Source organism: Pavona decussata, unplaced genomic scaffold (assembly GCF_977016875.1).
Source record: "Pavona decussata unplaced genomic scaffold, jaPavDecu1.1 SCAFFOLD_41, whole genome shotgun sequence".
NCBI lineage: Eukaryota > Metazoa > Cnidaria > Anthozoa > Scleractinia > Agariciidae > Pavona > Pavona decussata.
Genome location: NW_028145463.1, coordinates 624696 through 642910, shown reverse-complemented (window position 1 = coordinate 642910; position 18215 = coordinate 624696). Strand labels below are relative to the sequence as shown.

General features: G+C 39.0%; 3 protein-coding genes across 4 annotated transcripts in view; all 3 read right to left on the bottom strand.

Annotated features, from left to right (window-relative positions):
* LOC146482908 (tetratricopeptide repeat protein 28-like) overlaps window positions 1-5779 on the bottom strand; it is a 47086-nt gene extending 41307 nt beyond the window's left edge. The window contains exon 1 of the mRNA XM_085106545.1: window positions 5716-5779. The gene's annotated coding sequence lies outside the window, so the exon portion shown is untranslated. The remainder of the gene's footprint in view (window positions 1-5715) is intronic.
* LOC146482904 (tetratricopeptide repeat protein 28-like) overlaps window positions 1-18215 on the bottom strand; it is a 234347-nt gene that overhangs the window by 119572 nt on the left and 96560 nt on the right. The window lies entirely within an intron of this gene.
* On the bottom strand, window positions 237-7790 carry LOC146482907 (uncharacterized). 2 transcript variants are annotated; one of them, XM_085106540.1, is made up of 4 exons: window positions 7741-7790; window positions 5716-5799; window positions 2386-5308; window positions 237-1682 (listed from the first exon to the last, which is right to left on the bottom strand). In XM_085106540.1, exon 3 carries the CDS (start codon window positions 5248-5250, stop codon window positions 2395-2397), a length of 2856 nt encoding a protein of 951 aa, XP_084962666.1. In that variant the 5' UTR covers window positions 5251-5308; window positions 5716-5799; window positions 7741-7790; the 3' UTR covers window positions 237-1682; window positions 2386-2394. The 2 variants fall into 2 exon arrangements, with proteins under 2 accessions (XP_084962666.1, XP_084962667.1); XM_085106541.1 differs by lacking the exons at window positions 5716-5799; window positions 7741-7790 and having other exon boundaries at window positions 2386-5336.

Here is an 18215-nt window from a genome sequence, read left to right as displayed (position 1 = left end):
AGATTCCTTATCCGGTAAAAATTTTGGGTTGAAATCACATCGTTTTTACTCAGTGTTATTGAACGATACTATGGAAACGAATTCACCGGTTTGAAAGTCGTTCGAGTATCATGTAAACACAGCTAGCTTACTTACTGCCTTTATAGAGCAGTTTTCAATTGAGTACGTGTCAAACACAAAGTAAGTACTCTAACCAATCAGAACAGACGTAAACAGTTTGGTGAACCAATCAGAATTCAACGCAAATACATGTAACCTGTAACCTTGGCAAAGCGCGGGAAAACGTGTGATATCAAGGCACGATTGGCTTTGGCTTTGCTTCCCCTTGGTTGAGAAAGTGCCGCAAGTTTTGATAACGAATCAGATAGCATAGTAAAGCAAAACCAAAGCAAACGCGAAATTACTTCGACATCCAATTGAAGAATGCTCTATACCTACTTATATACCTAGTTAGTTACATAATATACATGAAAAGATCTGCGCCAGGCTGTTTAAAAGACCATTGCGCCAATTTAGAATTGACGTCTACGTCTACTCTGAAAAGAAAAAACTGTTATAATAAAAGCATTTTCTTATGTTTGACTTTAGATAAAATAATTCCACGATGCAAATAAGAGGACCACTTGATTATGGCATCTTGTCAAAAGCCAAAAAAAATCATTTGAAAAACAAAAAAACAAAAAAACAGCATATTTCTTAACTTGTTCTCTCAAAATTAATGGGATTTCAAACAACCGAGCCCTGATCAGTTCTAAGATAATAATTGCATTATCATTCTTCTGAGCCTATTAAGCTGGTCAAATCTAACTACATCACTTGTTGTTGTTATTCAAACACAAGTTAGTTAGAAGTATTTTAGTTTTTGAGTCTTCGCCCTCTTGTAATCAGGTTTCTTTGAGTCTTAGACTGTTTAAATTAATTGCTTGCTCTTTTGTGCTCTTTCTAACTTTGAGGGTCCTAGAGACTGTCCTTACTTACAATGGAAGCACAATTTTTGCGGCTAAGATATCGCATTTTTAAAAGAAACACAATTTCTACGATTTGGAGAAAATCATATTTACATGCGAAACTGAAAACACTAGAACCGTCATTCTTAAAAAATTAAAGTTCTTGCTTCTAAATATGGGTAGATAAGCCGTTTAATTTGGCCTAAGTAACCACATTTTTCTGAATTAACAATTAAGTAAAACGTTGTTCTCAATATTGTCTTAAAACGAGTAATGACTTCAAAAAATTGATAAAATGACTTTAGGTTATCTTTACAATGTTGGTATGTTATTTGTTAAGCAGCTATAAAAAATTAAATGTAACGTCAAATTCATTTGTCCAGTTTTCTTAACGTTACATCGAAAGGAGCAAAATTACATTTTGAAAACTTCATAAAGTGAAGTGCCATTTTGGAAAATGCGCACTAAAAACAAGCCTGTACATGTCCTTCTCTCCCTCCAGATATATTACGAACCACAAAAGCAAAGGCTTATTCTGGTAACTTTATTTTGTTTCCCTTTTATTTGTTACTGATTTACTGTTTTTCTTTTTTTTTTTACCCGGCCATTGCATCTAAGATATTTACACTACATACAAGTTCCCAGGATTAGTCTGCATCACGCCATATGGACGTCATCAATGGATCAGTCAGACTAGCTTAGTAGTCCTCTCTTGTCTTGAGTATGATGACACTTCTGCCAACCAAAAATATGTGAGGGATTAGTTTCGCTTGAGGCTCTAAATTTAGAAGTTTGTGGAGTTCAGGTGAAGGGCTTAATTTTTTTTTTGTTTGCCAGAAAAAAAAAAGGAAGAGACAAAAACGAACAAAATTGAAGACACTCCCCACGAAGCCGACGACATATTTTAAGCAACACATTAATAATTTCCCTTAATCAACGAGACTCCTGGTGCCTCAATTGAAAACAAAGTTCAACGGAACCATATAGTCGAGCAAGGTTTGACTTCCATTAAGGTCATTAAGTTCATAAAGTTAAAAGGTACGATTGATAAAAATCTGAGGGGAAATGGTAACATTTGCTCTTTATCTCAAACGGTTGAAACATTAACTAGTGCAAGAACAGGCGATCAAATAGTGGGGAACGCAATTTTATTTACTCTGAACTCTACTTTCGGAACGCCTGGAAAAGGCTAGTGAAAGAAAAATAAGACATTTTCTTATGGTATCAAGGAACAACGGAAACGAACATCTTCTCATGGCACCCTTTCACAAAATTCTCCCCCTGTTTTAATAAACAGCGGAAGGCTTGGTTATTGAAATAATACTTAGACAGATTTTACAACTATTCCTCTGGCAAGAATTGAGCTTTCTTTGCAGTTAGCTGTCCTTGTTTATCATAAAATTACTTCTGTTTAAAGTTAAACACAAACTAAACTTACCATTCTGTTTCATTTCCTTTCTCCAAATTCAAGCGTTACGTCATCACCAATCAGCACAAATGGAGCCCAGTACTTTAAGTCACGGAACTGCTCTGACTCGCGCAGGGATTTCATGGCCTGGTGAAGAGCCACACTCGCGCTTTTTCCTTCCGCCAGGTGTTGGTAGAAGTGCTTCATGAACTCCATGGTAGCCTCGTCATCAATCGCCCAGAGTGACACCAGAACAGAGCGAGCACCAGCACACAAGAAAGCCCGCGCGATACCAACCACGCCCTCGGACTTGACTTCTCCCCGGCCACTATGACAGCAGCTAAGCACAACGAGTCTTGCTCGCAGACGAACGGCTTGTACATCTGACATTGTTAATATGTAGTATTTTTTCGCAGGGACGCGAGATGTCCAACCTGGGTTTGGGGCCAACAGAATTTCTCCAGTTTCATCACTCCCGTGTGCGGCAATGTGCGCCAAAGCAACCGACTCCAATCTTTTCATCACTTCGTCTTTAGTCGCATATCGTCCGGTGAGAGGTGTGGTCTTTAGAAGTTTTCCAATCATCTCCACTTCCTTTCTGGCGAATGGAAGCTGCTTCCAAACGGGCCTACCAAACAGGTTGGTAACTTCTTCCAAACATGGATCTCCCACGAGCAACGCCCCACTCCTACTGTGAAAGTCCTCGGGCGCATCTGCGATCAGTCGTAAAGCGGTCAACGAGGGAACGATGTGAATCCTGATTGATTCACTAAGCGCAGAGTAAGGAGCCAGGCAAAATGGACCATCTGGAACAAGGAGTAACTGGTCACCTTCGAGCAAGTCTGCAATGGGGCCAATAATAACATCATACAGCTGGCGCAAAGAATTGACTGAGGAGGTCGGTGATTGGTCTGTTTCCTCAGCAGCTTCTCTGTTGGACGGCGGGTCATCACACACTTCATCCATTGACCGATCCTCGCACATGACTCGAACACCTGCACCAATGTTTCTTAAAGTAGCATCTATTAGCAACTTGCAACTATCAGGTTCTACTTCCTTTTGCTTAAAGAGAATCTCTTTCCCTCTTCGCAGCAACCAAAAACTGATCGTATTTTCATTAAGTGCAACAAAAACTGTTTCTTTAGTCAAATTGTTTAATATATAGGTAATTGTCTCCTTAGGTTCAGGTAAAGCGGACGGTGATGAGTCAACTCCATACTTTTCTTTCAAAACATCGATCAAGGCCTGTGCTCGTCCTTGCTCAGCAGTACACAAAGCCTCGTCAGTCTCTCCAGTCGTCACAAGAGTTCTCCATAACGAAGTGTACACACACTGGTGGAGATTACGAAAGCTTATTTTCCACATATCTTTTGACTGTAGAAGAGCTCTCATGTCATCAAAGGTTTTTACGCTCGATCGATAACAATCAAGTGCCTCACTCAAAGAACCCACCCATTCATAATCATGACCTAATGAATGGCATGATTCTGCCTCTTGAACCTTATCCCCTAACTGTTTAGCAATACTAAGGCTTTGTTTGTGATACTCTACTGCTACTTTAAAATTACCTAGTCGGGAATAGACATCGCCCAATGCGTCATAAGTAGCTCCCTCTGCAGCCCTGTTACCCGATTGTTTCGATATAATAAGACTTTGTTTCGTGTACTCCATGGATTGTTCAAAATCACCCAAGCGTAAAAGAGCTTCACCCAGGATTCTAAAAGCCTTCCCCTCATTATCTCTGTCCCCAATTTCTTGAGCGATACTGAGACTATGTTTCCAACACTCAAAGGCCTGTTTGAAATCAAGCATATTATGATAAGCATTTCCAAGACTGGCATACGCTTGTCCCTCCCCATACCTGTTCCCTGATTCTTTAGCAATACTAAGATGTAGTTTCTGATACGCTGCGGCTTGTTTAAAATTACCCATACTGTGATAAGTATTACCCAGGTTGCCATACGCTCTTCCCTGCCCATCCCTGTCCCCTAATTCTTTAGCAATATTAAGATGTAGTTGGTAATACTCTGCGGCTTGTTTAAAATTACCCATACTGTAATAAGCATTGCCCAGGTTGCCATACGCTCTTCCCTCCCCATCCCTGTCCCCTAATTCTTTAGCAATACTAAGATATAGTTCGTGATACTCTGCGGCTTGTTTAAAATTACCCAGACCTTGATAAGCATTGCCCATGTTGCCATACGCTCTTCCCTCCCCATCCCTGTCCCCTAATTGTTTAGCAATATTAAGATGTTGTTCGTGATACTCTGCGGCTTGTTTAAAATTACCCAGACCTTGATAAGCATTGCCCAGGTTGCAATACGCCATTCCCTCCCCATCCCTGTCCCCTAATTGTTTAGCAATATTAAGATGTTGTTCGTGATACTCTGCGGCTTGTTTAAAATTACCCAGACCACGATAAACAATGCCCAGGTTGCCATACGCTCTTCCCTCCCTATGCCTGTCCCCTAATTCTTTAGCAATATTAATACTTAGCTTTTGATACTCTATGGCTTGCTTAAAATTGCACTGGCTGTTGTAGACCACGCCCAGATTGAAACAGGCTAATGCCTCCCAAGCCCTGTTCCCTAATTCTTTAGCAATACTAAGATGTATTTTGTGGCACTCTACGGCTTGCTGAAAATCACCTAGACGGTGATAAGCACCGCCCAGACTGCAGCAGGCTTCTCCCTCCTTCGACCTGTTTCCTAATTCTTTAGCAATATTAAGATCTAGTTCGTGATACTCTATGGCTTGTTTAAAATTACCCTGACTGTAATAAATGTCAGCCAGTTTATAATAGGTATTTCCCTCCCGCTCTCTATCGCCCAATTTTTTAGCAATGCTAAGCTCTTCCATGTGTTTCACTATATCTTCTGACTCGTCCTCCGCCATTTAGTTAGATGATGACCAGAGATCGTATCAAATGTGCTTTGTTTCACTAAGGACGTTCCTAGAAAAAGAGAAAGTTTGAGTACTTTCCCATTTGTACTTAATTTCTCTGACTCTGATATCTCTCGCACATAAACTTCCACTGACAGACACGGAATGCCTGTAAAAGGGCATAATGCAAACTACATTTCTCTTTTGTCCGTTTTGTTGATAGGATATTTACAGAACCATGTTCTGTTGTTTCAATTCGTTTAACGTATCTGTGGCAACTTCAAGTTCAAGAACGGTGAGAGCAATAAGTAAAATTAAGTAAAGTTCAAAACAAATGCCTTGTTGGAAATGACTTGTTTTGCAAGACCCTAGACTCGGCCGCCTTAGAAACTAGGAACTGAGCTGGTAGTTAACATGACGTCATTTGAGGAATTGAGCAAGTTGGTCTTATTAACATGGCACGTGCAAATGACTTACCGTCAGGCTGTACCGTTCACTGCTTCTCAAAATCGGGGCTTCTTGGAGTCAGTTACATCAGCTCAATAAACAGGAATGGTGACTCTGTAAATAAGTTATTTACAGACATACAATTACAACGGTAAAGGGCCAAGACAAACGAAGGAGTGCTTGGGGAGGTGTAATTTACATGTAATAACATGCATGTCATTCAGTTTTAGTTCGATCAATTGTCACGCACTTATGATGATTGCGGCAACGAGAATCAAAACAGAAACTTCAAATGTTACTAATCTTGATCAAAGAAATGAAATTTCAAACATTTGACAGAATTGTCAGCCTACTCTAAGGAATAATTAGAGTTACACGAGTGAGGAGCAATTTTTAGTCGAGGGTTAACCTTGAAAACAGACAAAGGGAACATGCGGTTTCGATTTCCCTTTAAAGAAATTCTTTTATTTCGGGCTGCCTTGTCTTCGAGTTTTTGGTGTGCATCCCTGAGCAAGTAATTCACAAAGCCCTCATCATCAAGTCGAGACAGCATCACATCATAAAAACGAAACGTCGTTTCAGCCATTCATTCACAAAGGAACTGGGTGGTGTTTACAAGGAAGAGGGATAACAGTACAAAGTTATCCCTTATTTTAATAAAATAGATAAGGTTAATTAGCCAAAATAAATCTAGACTGGCAAAAAACAAACAAACAAACAAACAAAAATACAACAACAACAACAAAAAACAGCAAAGACTAAAACGGTTGAAATAGTTGTTGAACTGCACATTCTGGATTAAAGTGCTTCGCTGAACCGATAAAAACTCAGTATTTTAATACCTAGTTTTAAAAAAAGCGCAAATGCATGATGTTTATGAAGTAATAAAAATAACCGAGAGTTTTGTTTTCGAGTCAGTACGGCGTTTCCTTTTCTATTCCTAGAATTTGAGGTGCTTCGCTGACGAGTTTTCGACATATTTCGTATCCCAGTATCGGTTGCTTCACTTTCTAGTTGTGGTAGCTTTGTTTTCTTCACTTTGAGTTTTGGGTGCACGGTTTTCGAATTTAGAATAATAATGAGATATTTGTACTCGACACTTTCAGAAGTAAATCTACTTTGAGCCTTAGTTTCCCCCATCCACCTTCTCCCCCAGGCGTCACACAATCACATCTTCATTACACCTGAATATACAAGGCGCTCTCCTCGTACCCCTTACATCCCCAGTAAACAAATTTAGTTATCACATGACATATACATGACAAGCGCGCGTGAGGAACCTGTGCATCAGTGTGTTCACCACAACGTGATACGATATTGACTCGACCATTTTGTTGGTTGGTTTGAATATCCAATGTTCTCACACTCGGAATAAATTCTCTCCGAATAAATAAAATAGCTCCTAACTGGAAATTAAACCTGACAACACTTTATTGCCACCTGTTCAAGAAAACCCGAACTCATTTGGCAGGAAAGAATTTGACAGCTTTCCAAGATTGGCCAAAATGTAAAATCAATAACATGACGGAATAGTGATAGTGACGTGACATTTTGAGCCTCGACCACAGAAGGACAAGGAAACACTGCACTAAGAACGACAAAAGTCTCAATAACATCGCAAAGAGTCATAAAAAATCTTTTGAGTTACTAAGTGGCTGTTTCATACTGCCACTATATATATAGCTACCTGTTGCTACGTGTATAGCGTGGGGCGATCAAGGCCGAGTCTTAAATTTTCGTTCGTCAGACAAATGTCAACATTTTCCCAGTCAGCAAATGGGATTGAGTTGAAAAACACCAGGGAATCTTTTTAAAATTTCAAGTTAACTGGAATACAGTTAAGGGAAGCGTTTGAATGAGCCAACTGAAATTCAGAAACTCCTAAATAATAGTGAGTAATAATTTAATGTTAGCCGGTGAGTGGGTTCCCACCTTACACGAATTTTTTGACATCCCACTAATCTTTGTTGTCATATAGATTGCATATGTCCTTGCTCCTGGTCAATATCCCTTACAAATTAATCTGTTAAAACCTAACACAAGCTACTAACTCACCTCTCACAAAATGCTGTTGGAGTTTCGTCAGGAAACTTGATAGAAACTCTCTACAAATAAGAAAATTTGAAAACAAACTATTAATATCCAGTCTACTGACATTATCTCCAAAACTAGTGGCTGCCAAAATAGGAAGAGGAAAGTTAACACAAGCAAAGGCATATCAAACTCAATGTTAACAAAAGCTTATATCAAGTTCCGGTGATCACGCCCCCACCAATGTCTGACTCAAGAACACATAAGATTTGAAACATTTCTCAAGATTACTCAAAAAAATTTAAACGGCGATCAGTTGTACCAACGAATTAAAAAAAATTAATATTAAAGCTATTGTATAACAGGTTTTGAAATGCCAAAATCTTAAAATTTGAGGGGTCACAAAATCCAAGTTTACAAATCAGGTTTGCGCAAAATTTTAAAGACGATCAAAGGTCATTTCACGCCAGTGTGAAAACAATGGGTTCGTACTCTTCTACGCATGCTCGGATCTCAATTGTACCGACAAATTCGGATAGATCGAAAAATTTCCTTTATTTTGGTATATAATTCGGCTTGTTTTCGACTATTTTGGATGGGTCAAATCGCCGTTAAAGTTGGAGGACTTCTGCTGTTCCTATTATTTTCGTTCTGCGGATCTGTGAATGCTGTGGGAGATGGATCGGACGATCAAAATAATGGATTTGCGGGCCATCCGCCACCTTTCTCTACATGCAGTATCATCAAGTAAGCTATTCATAAGAACTTGAATAAATCAACTGTCTCGATTTTTTTCGGACACGAAATAATGAATTAAATTTTCATTGCTAATAATCTCGCATATTTCTTATCCCGGTCGTTTTTATCCAACTTTCAGCTATCTCCTCTACACAATTGCCAAAATTGAATGAAGAGGGTAGTGGCGAGTCTGCCTTCGCTGCAATCGTGGAGAAAATCTTTCAAGAAACGGGCATTCGCAGTGTTGTTGTGAACAACCGAATCATATATGCCTTTCGAAAAAAGATTAGGTCTCTGTGTTCCGAGCTCAAAAGAGTCAAGAAGAAAAGTGTAGGTTTCGGTGTCAAAAGGATCATAAACAAATGGCGTGACCAAACTTTAATATGAGGTGAAGATATTTTACTACGAACTTGACAAATACGTTATTGAAAAGGAAAATTAGGATTTACGAGGGAAGAAACGAACACGAAGTTCCATCCGCTGGAAAAGATTGTTGTCTTCGATCAGATTCACATGCCCGCCACTCGTCGTAGCGTTCACTGCAGCCAACGCAATTTCGTTTCCCGACCTTGTCCACAGGATATAGTATTAGTTTACCGTCGGTTGTTTTCACTCTTGTCTTTTTTCGGTAAAGCTCTGATGAAAAGACTTATTCCGCGTATCGTTTTGGTGCTATGATCTCCCTCTTTACTCTCCCTGCCGCCATCGCTGCCATGTTATTTGCTTTCATCTAACCTCTTGCGCTTGCGCAATACCGAAAAATTTTGGCCGCGCCAGACTGGACGCAAATTTAAGCAAATGTTCACGTTTGTGGGAGATAAGTTTGATATGAAGAGCTGATTTAAATATAAGAAGCAGCAGCAAAATATTTCACCCCGAAAACCGGCCAATAACCGAATGAAAATATTATTCTTTGTAGAAACATTGACAAGCAAATATATTCAGGAATTGAAATTTAACTTCGCTTTCCTTTAAAAATTTAAAAATAGTTTGCGGACGATACAACCGTGATTTCAAGAAACGTAGAATCTCTCAAAGCTTTTTCTTACGATAATTGACAACTTTGGCGAAATATCTGAGATGACGTCTGAAATTCAACAAAAATGAAACAAGGGCTGGCGTGGAAAGGGTCTCAGAAAGGTGGCAGTAAAAACATCTTTCAAATGTATCATGTAAACGGTTAACTAAAACATTTTGGGACTTTTTGTCATAAGATGAACATTAAAAAAAAAACAACAACAACTGAAAAAAAATCGACTGACTGTATCTTGTAATGTACATGTAATTTATTGTAATGTATTTTTTATGTTTCAAGTTTCAAGTTTATTTTTGCCACCATAAAAAGAATCACAAGACAGTTTAATAATAATAAAATAAAGGTGGCGAAACCACTAGGCAAACTGAAAAATTAAGAATAGTTACATTACCGCAACAGACATTGGAATTTTGCCCAGGATGTAATTCTGTACATTTGGCCACTGAAAAGCTAAGTTTTCAACATTTCGTTTTGACGTAGACAAACATCAGTAAATAAATAAATAATTTAGAATTAGTCGCCACGATGCATTTCGTTTACCTTAAATCAGTGCGATTTTAAAACCAAAATGCCTGAAACTTTCTGTCAATTGTTGACATTGCCTGAAGACCCGGAAGTTTTCTTGAAGATGTCTTATCCCTTTATTTCTCTCACAGATCGGGTATTATCAATAATGTATCTACTCTACACTAAAAATGTCTTACCGTTAAAAAGCGCATCATTACAGCCAAAGCATACAATTCAGACAAACTTAAAGGAAGGACTTTTGTTGATCAAGTTATTTTTAAGTAGTAGAATTTCTAGCACAGAAAATTCTGAAGTTGAAGACATCCATGCTTAATGAGTAATTTCTAGTTTGCCAAATCAAGGACCATCAGGCAGTGGATTTGTTAAACCACAGACCTAAGAATTTTACTCGACACCAATTGCTTCCATTATTGCACAAAACAGCAGCTATCACACTGAGTCAACTCTCTCGTAAGCGACGATTTCTGTAGCCTCCCACGCAGACGTTCTTAGGGGTTTGTCACGCGTTCCTACAGGAACGCATGACGAACCCCAAAGAACGTCTGCGTGGGAGGCTACAATTTCTCGTAGGCGACCACTTTTTTGTTAACCATTTTGTTTCTCTGTCAAATACTGTTTCAAAAACTCTCTAGTTAGCGACCTCGTGAGGGACTATTTTGGATTTAACTGTTTTCTTCCTCAGTAAAATACTGTTTCAAAAACTCTCTCTTAAGTGACCACTGCTCAAATTTCGAGGCCTGAGAAATTTGACAAATTCTTTTGTGTTGCCGGATCGAAAGCGACCACCTACAAAGAGTTGCAAAATCCTAGCTTTACTAGATGTCACAAAAGTTTAGTTTCTAATTACACTGTAATAACGCTGACATATTTTTTACACAACTGAAAAAATACGGCTACTGCTAGATTATGGTCGCATGGTAACTTCAACAGTTATATGAGATTCTTCCAACTCATTTAAACAGCGATGATAGAAACGGAAGACGGATGACAACAGTTAAGATCCTCATTTACCAGTCCCGGCAGTGTGAACAGTAAAGCGGGATCAGTTTTGATCTTAGTTACGAGTCAGTATTACCGAGTTCACAGATTATCAGGGCTGCGACGAGTTGTCCTCTGCAGTCGCGAAAGTCACCATGATATTCTTGTCGATTGAGAACACAGAAACAATCGAGCATTCTGGATTTCATGAAGAAGCTATATAACGCCACGAAGAAACCAGATGTATAGAATTTCATATGTGACCGATTCTAATTGGAAGTTTTTTTTTGGGTAAACTGATTTTAAGTGATTTAACAAGGAACACATTTCGAAGAGCAACGTGCATGTTTAAAAAACAAAAAATTAAGAAGCGAGTAGCGTACTGTAGTACTAGTTACCTGAATTAGAATAAGTTTTTCTCAAAGGAGCTTTGTGTATTTGCTTCATTTCCATTGATAAGGCAACAAATAGTAATAATTAGCGGATCCATGCAGCTTTTGACAGACCTATTATCCTGATTTTTCTCGTAAGCGATCACACTTTCCTGCACCAAGCTAAGAGTGGTATGTTGCACAAAACTGCTCAAATGTTTGACAAAAAGCCTTTTCTCTAACTTGAGATTATTCTTAGAAAACCGGGAGGAAAATTTCTATGAGGAAGAACAGCTTTAGGGGATTCCTCTATAATACACTGGAAGAACTTGCAATATTGGCCATTTTTTTCAAGTTGCAATCCATTTCCATCCTAGCCATCCGCAGCTGAAGATAATTTTTAATACTGGACAAGAGTAAGGTTATTAATTGTTAACAAAACTGAACCAATATTTCAACGTTCTATCGATACAAAGATGATTTATAGCTTTTTAAAGTGACACTAAAAATTAAGGCGACACTCGGCTCCTTTAAGAGAGAGTTGCCCTTTTTAGTGTAGACGTTACTGGAACTGAAAGCCGTGCTTGGATAACAAGAAAACTAAAAATTGTCGCCCACATCAATCTACCGTTGTGGGATGAATATTTACAGTTTCACAGATACATACTCGGATGTGAGGGCTAACTGGATTTTGCCTGAAACTTTATAGATATCAAAGCGAAATATAGAGTTTAGACTTCAGCGCCCAACTGAATCTGAGCCGAACATTTTCCCGTAAGTGTATCGTCCGTTTCGCGGCGTTACTGGCTAGAAAAGCTGCCTTAACTAATGATCTTGATTCATGAATATCCTTCATAGGTAAGTAAAATTCAAAATACAAGTCTCTTCAGGAAGACTACAACATTTGTGAGACTCTTAATTCGGCTGACTCAAAAACTATGGCAACTCATTGAGAGTGTTAGTAAGGCTGCAAATTAAATTGCAGAGGAACATAATTTGAGGAATTTTGGGAGTTGCTCAGTGAAAAGCGTAGACTAAAGCAGTGGATCTTAAACAAAGCGCATACGAAGCCGTTATGACTTACCGTTGACTGCCTTCCCAAATCGATCCTTCTTGAAGTCAGTTCTAACAAACTTAGTACACTGAAATGACGATTCTACAAGCAAATAAGTAATTTGATGCAAAACAAATAAATAAGTTACTCGTAAAATAACTATCCTGTAACAGGCTTTCCAAAATCACATTAGGCGACGCATATTACAAAGTACAAGGGCGGGATAGAGATCAACATTTTACCGAAAATAGTGAGTGTAGATTGCACCTTATACACAATGATTGTAATCACTTTGAAAAATTAACGTTTAACAGCTACCAAGGAATGACTGAATCTCAAAACTGCCAGGTTGTAACTTACCTCTTGTTTAAAAGTTCACTTTAAATCAAAACTGCGCGACATTCGTTAAGTCCAGAACAAATTCGAGGATTATACATGAGGAAGCGTCTTTTTATAGCATAACGGCGGAAGTCTACTATATTTTTGGGTTCCTTTTTAACTTTATTTTTAGACTTTCAGGCAATAACTATTGCGTTACCGAGTTCAGAAACAGAAAGTTCAAATACTGAATTCGCAGCTAGTAAGAAATTACTCACCTCGAAAATCAACGAAAGAGTGTGCTTTATTCCTCGTGAATTGACGTTTAACAAACAAAATCAACAAAGGAGTGGCTGTAGATTCGTTTTCAAGTTTAAGTATTTTGGGTGTCTCTTTGTTTTTTTCGCGTTTTTCGAGCTCTATATTTCGTTTTCGAATGTAAAGCTTATTAATTTGTGTACTCCCCTGTTTGTAGGCCTGAGCTAATCATTCAAAAATCACTATTTTTCACGTCTGGGCAACGCCACATCCCTGCATGTCGCCGCACCACGTATCTAGCGAAGCTTTAGACAATAGTGTTTTACTGGAAAATACACCACTGGTAAAATTCATACGAAACTACTTCCGGGACCCGAGTGGCGTTTTCTCCATATCCTCACTAGTGAGGATATTGATGAAGTCATTTCCCGCTTTCTCGCTTGTTTATGAAAACAGTCGGTGAAAAATGGCGAGCGATAGATGTGTCTATATAATAACAAAAGAGGATATTGCAGGGAGGCACGAAGATAAGAATTTTATTTTCTCTTGTTAAAAACAATATTTTACTCATTCGCTGCGCTCGTTCGTAAAATGTTATTTTTACCATTCGAAAATAAAATTCATATCTTCGCGTCGCCGTGTAATATCCTCTATTTATCCATTTATGAACAAATGGTCTGTTTACAAAAAGAGGGAATAACCCTTGAAGAAAATGAATGATGTTTGTCAACGAGCTAAAATAAATGATTATTTTGTTTTCGAACTTCAAGGTGTTTTCGAATTCCAGGTGCTTCGCTTTCGGGTATCTGGAATGAAACCACGTGTGAGAGCCTGTTCTGACTCACGATCATTCTTGGTTATATGATGATCAAATCGCGCCTAAAGCTGACACTAACAATGTATGCTGCTGCTGCTTTTTCTGTTGTTTTTACGGCTTTCTTTCACATGTTTAAAACGTTTTTGCCCAGAAGGGAGGGGGGCGGGGATACTCTACTATATAAGCTATATCAGTATGTGCATGCGGCCCCAAACGGTATGATTTTTGAGCCCCTTTTTGTCTGAAAGAGGGTAGAAATTTTAACCATTGTGCTCTGAAAGTCTAAAAACGGGTATGGATTTTACAGAAACGGAGATGGATTCTAGAAATTAAAATTCCGCTGTGAATTTTAGAGGGCAGCTCACCAGGTTGTTTAAAGAGCGAAAAACTCTATTCAGTGGATAAATTTAATTGCAATCCAGCTAATAAAATGTATATGCACCAATACATTTTATCCATTGGGTAAAGTTACCAGTTCTTTGAACAGCCTAGGCCTTATCTTAAAAAGGGTATCAAAAGATTACATAATTTGGTTTTGAGAAAAGAGCCGCATAAGTCCCCCCCCCCCCCCTCCCCGCTACTACTACCACCACCACCAAACATTTCGAAGGCTATATACCCCAAGGGTTTTGTTAAGGGAATAATCAACCAAAACATACTAAGTTGCGACGAACTTTAATTCGCCAGGAGCGTTTTTTGATCAGAAACTTCATAGTCGAACTTCATGGTCATGCCAAGAAATCTAACTCACAAAAATGAGGTGTTTGGAGATCAAGGAGTTCTTGTCAATTATTCGAGGCGTTCAAATCCAAGATGGCAGAGCTTAGAAACTGCCCTAAGGGGTTCCCTTCTGGGAAGTCTTTTGAGCCTTCGTTTATTTTGGTCAACGAAGACTCGAAGCCCAAAAAGTGAAAGAAATTCTAAGAAGGGCTGCTGCCATCAGGCCATTTACGAGTTGCTAAGCTGAACTTTTCATGTGAACATTATTTATGTGAACATTATTTTTTTATTTTTTCGCTTTCATAATGACGTCCAAAGCAACTCGGAAATGACCTATTGTATGGACAACAGCAGCAACAACAACAACAACAACACAGTAACAACAACAGCAACAACAATAACGACAAACAAGAAACTGACCACAAGTTATTTAGCACAGACCGTCCAAATTCTTTGGCAATGAAGTCAGTGACGAAGTCACATAAATCTTTTCCTTTGTAAATGCTTTTCCCAAACAAGGAAACTGAAATTAGGGCTGTTTTTAGCAGGTTACATTGAATGCAGATGCTATGGTAACTTATTAATCTCGAAAAAGACCGAAACTTGTTTACCAATGTTTATGTATTTGTTTATACCATTATTACAGTTTCCCCCGATAAAGAGTGCATGGTAGTAATGATCGATTATAACAAGAAAAATGGAATTAAAAAAAAAAAATTCTTCTAAATTTCTTCCCTCTCTTTTCTATCTAGAAGGTGATACAGTTTTGACCAAGCGAAACCGTAAAATCCCCTATAAATGACTTTCAAACCAGGTTCAAAATTCTTAGATCTGTGTTTAAACGTTTGCGAGTTTCCATAAATGTCCTTGTTTCTTGGGGTTTTGTATTGGAGCTGTTGGAATTTGTCAGATAGCCTGCGTGTCTGGTGCTATAAAGAAAAGGGGAGGGGATAGGGAATCGGGCACGCGCGAGAAGCGAGGGGAGCGCAAACGCTCACGCGCGTACCGTTCCAAGAAGTCTGATTTCCTTTTCCCTTAAGGTGGGGGTAAACGTGAATTTGAACGGAATTTTAAGAGGTTTAAAGAAGGGATAAAAGAAAGAAAATAATTTTTGGACAGTTGATACCCACGCAAGAGCACACAAGGTTGCTGGTGGACTAAGGGCCTGTTCACATGGAGGTGAGGTACCCCGCTTCGGTGGGGTTACCAATCTCTCCATACAATCGCTCTTTATTTCTTGATTGCGTTCACATGTGAAGTGGGGTACCTCACCGAGGCGGGTTGCCCGGTCAGCCGAGGCGGGTAACCCGCTTAGCTGGGGTGAGTTTTCTCCATGTGAATGCTGGAGGTGGGGTGGGGTGATGTTCATCCGGGCAATTGTCTCTGAATTCAGTACAAGCGTGGCGAGCTTTTTCGCAGATATCACCTTCAGAACATCGACAACAATGCCATTGAAGAAAGTTCTGAAGGAGTTGAAGGTGCATTTGTCGAGTCTGATAACCAAGCTGGTCTACCGGTCTTGGATGAAGGTGAAGTCGTGCCCGTAGAACAACGAAACGAAAAGTGTCTTCCATCCGCCATCTTTATTGATATATGTACTTAGCGACCACGCGGTAGCTTTTTAAACCTCACCCCAGCGCCCCGGGGTTGCATGTGAAGGCCTGTTTTTTCTGACCCCGGGTAGATGGGGTACCTCACCTAACTGGGGTCCCCCACTTGGTTTCCGTCTATTAATTATTAACTACAGATTCTAATTTTAAAACTTTACTAACTCTTCAATATTTCTTATTTCTCTTAATTTTACCAATCCTTTTAGAAAAACTATCTCCTCCCAAATATACCCAAAAACCAGCCAAAAATTCACAAAAAACCCCACAACACAGGTTCACGGGATGAGCGGAGAGTTTTTGGATTGCTTGAAACGTGAACGAGATATTTTCATTAAACCGATTTTAAGCGGCGTGAAAACGGCTTTCAGGTTTACCCTCGCCTTAACAGCGCCTGTTAAACTGGCTAAATGATTTACACCTTTAAATAGATCTCTCCGAAAAAAGACAGTGCTGAATAGTTTTCATTTAAATCTGTTTCACAATCGACATGGGTTTTCCCCTCTTCAGTCAACTGGAAACCGTTCATACTAACAAGCCTTCGTTTTCGATGTGGAATATTTCGGTTTGTACCCAAGACACATTTTGGCGGTGGAACGCAGAGACCAAGAAGTCGATCATCCATCATAGTAGTCATTCCAAGTACGATTAGGCTAACCCAGGATAAGCATTAACGTCTGGTTTATGAAAGTTGACAAATAAAAAAATGGTCTACAGTTCCGCAAATATTGGAGACATTCAAGATTTTCTGCACGGATTCAAAAGTTAGAACCACCATGTACGGTACCAAACAGTATCACTGGAAACCAAAAGTGCTGCTCAGTAGTTTTCATTTGAATGGTCATACTTTAGGATTTCAGTATGGAGGTAGCTGAACTGGTCTAAACAGGCTAAAAGATTAAAAATTGAAGATTTTAAATTCAATTCTGACAAAATGTTTATTCCTAAGTAGAACTGCGATTCTTGACTTTTATTTCAAGATAACTCTTCCATACAAGAGCCTTTGTATGGGTATTTCCGAAGAAATCGAAGACGCGAAGATCACCGCGGAAAAAAAGAAAATCTCAGCGAAGATCTGAAAATTGACCAAAATTTGCGTGATCAAATTGAACACTCAGATATAAAACTGTCAAAACTCTGTCTCATAAACACTACAGAAAATATCTGTTATTTTTGAATTTTGGCATTTGACCACATTTCTGTGTTAAAATCAGTGGGGTTGACAGACCTGCGAGACTCCCACTGTGTGTCCGTTGTGTTGATAAAAGCCTTTTCAGTTTTGGTTTTACAAGCAATTCTTTAAGCGATTTTCCTTTTGCATAAGAGAATCTTCCTTTTAGATCAAAATGTTATGCAACCGCTCTTAATAGTGTTTCTCTTAATCGTGAGGGGGAATTCTCAAATGTACTAATTGGAGGGTTTCATACTTATCCGCTAAGAGCCGTAGGGATTAGGTTTTGATATGTCATTGTGTATGCTAGCTCTGTGCCATTTGTTAAGGCTTATCGGCTTGGATTGACTTCAAGATTTTAGGTAGCGCTAAATAAATGTTATCTTTAAAGATACTGGATCCGTGGATTTCTTAACTCGTGAATTAATGCTTCTGCTATTGTATCTCGCTGCGTGAAGATTGCACGGATATGAGGGTCTAACAGATCCTCGTCTTTACACAGCTTATCATTGTTGTCTCTTGCTTGCGAGAGTTATAGATCGTTTTTACTCACGTGACCAAATCCTAGACTACCGTTGCTACGCCGCCATATTGGTGTACCTAAATTGTAAACAAACTAGTAGCGGCGCTTTCGAAGAACATGGTTTGTCTCTGATTGTTGGCTGTGGCAGGAAAAGTGGACGAGATAAAAGGATATACTTTGCAAGGGTGCCTTCCATCGTTACAAATCAGGGTTAAAAAGCTCAAGAGTTGTCAGAGGAGAGAAGATCGCGCTGGATTTCAGCGATAAGTCGTAACGACCTCACTGAAGAGATCTTAGAGCACGATCGTGTTTGCGAAAAGCACTTCGTTTCAGAAAAAGCGGCTTAAAGCTGGGATAAATTTAATATTGACTGGGTTCCA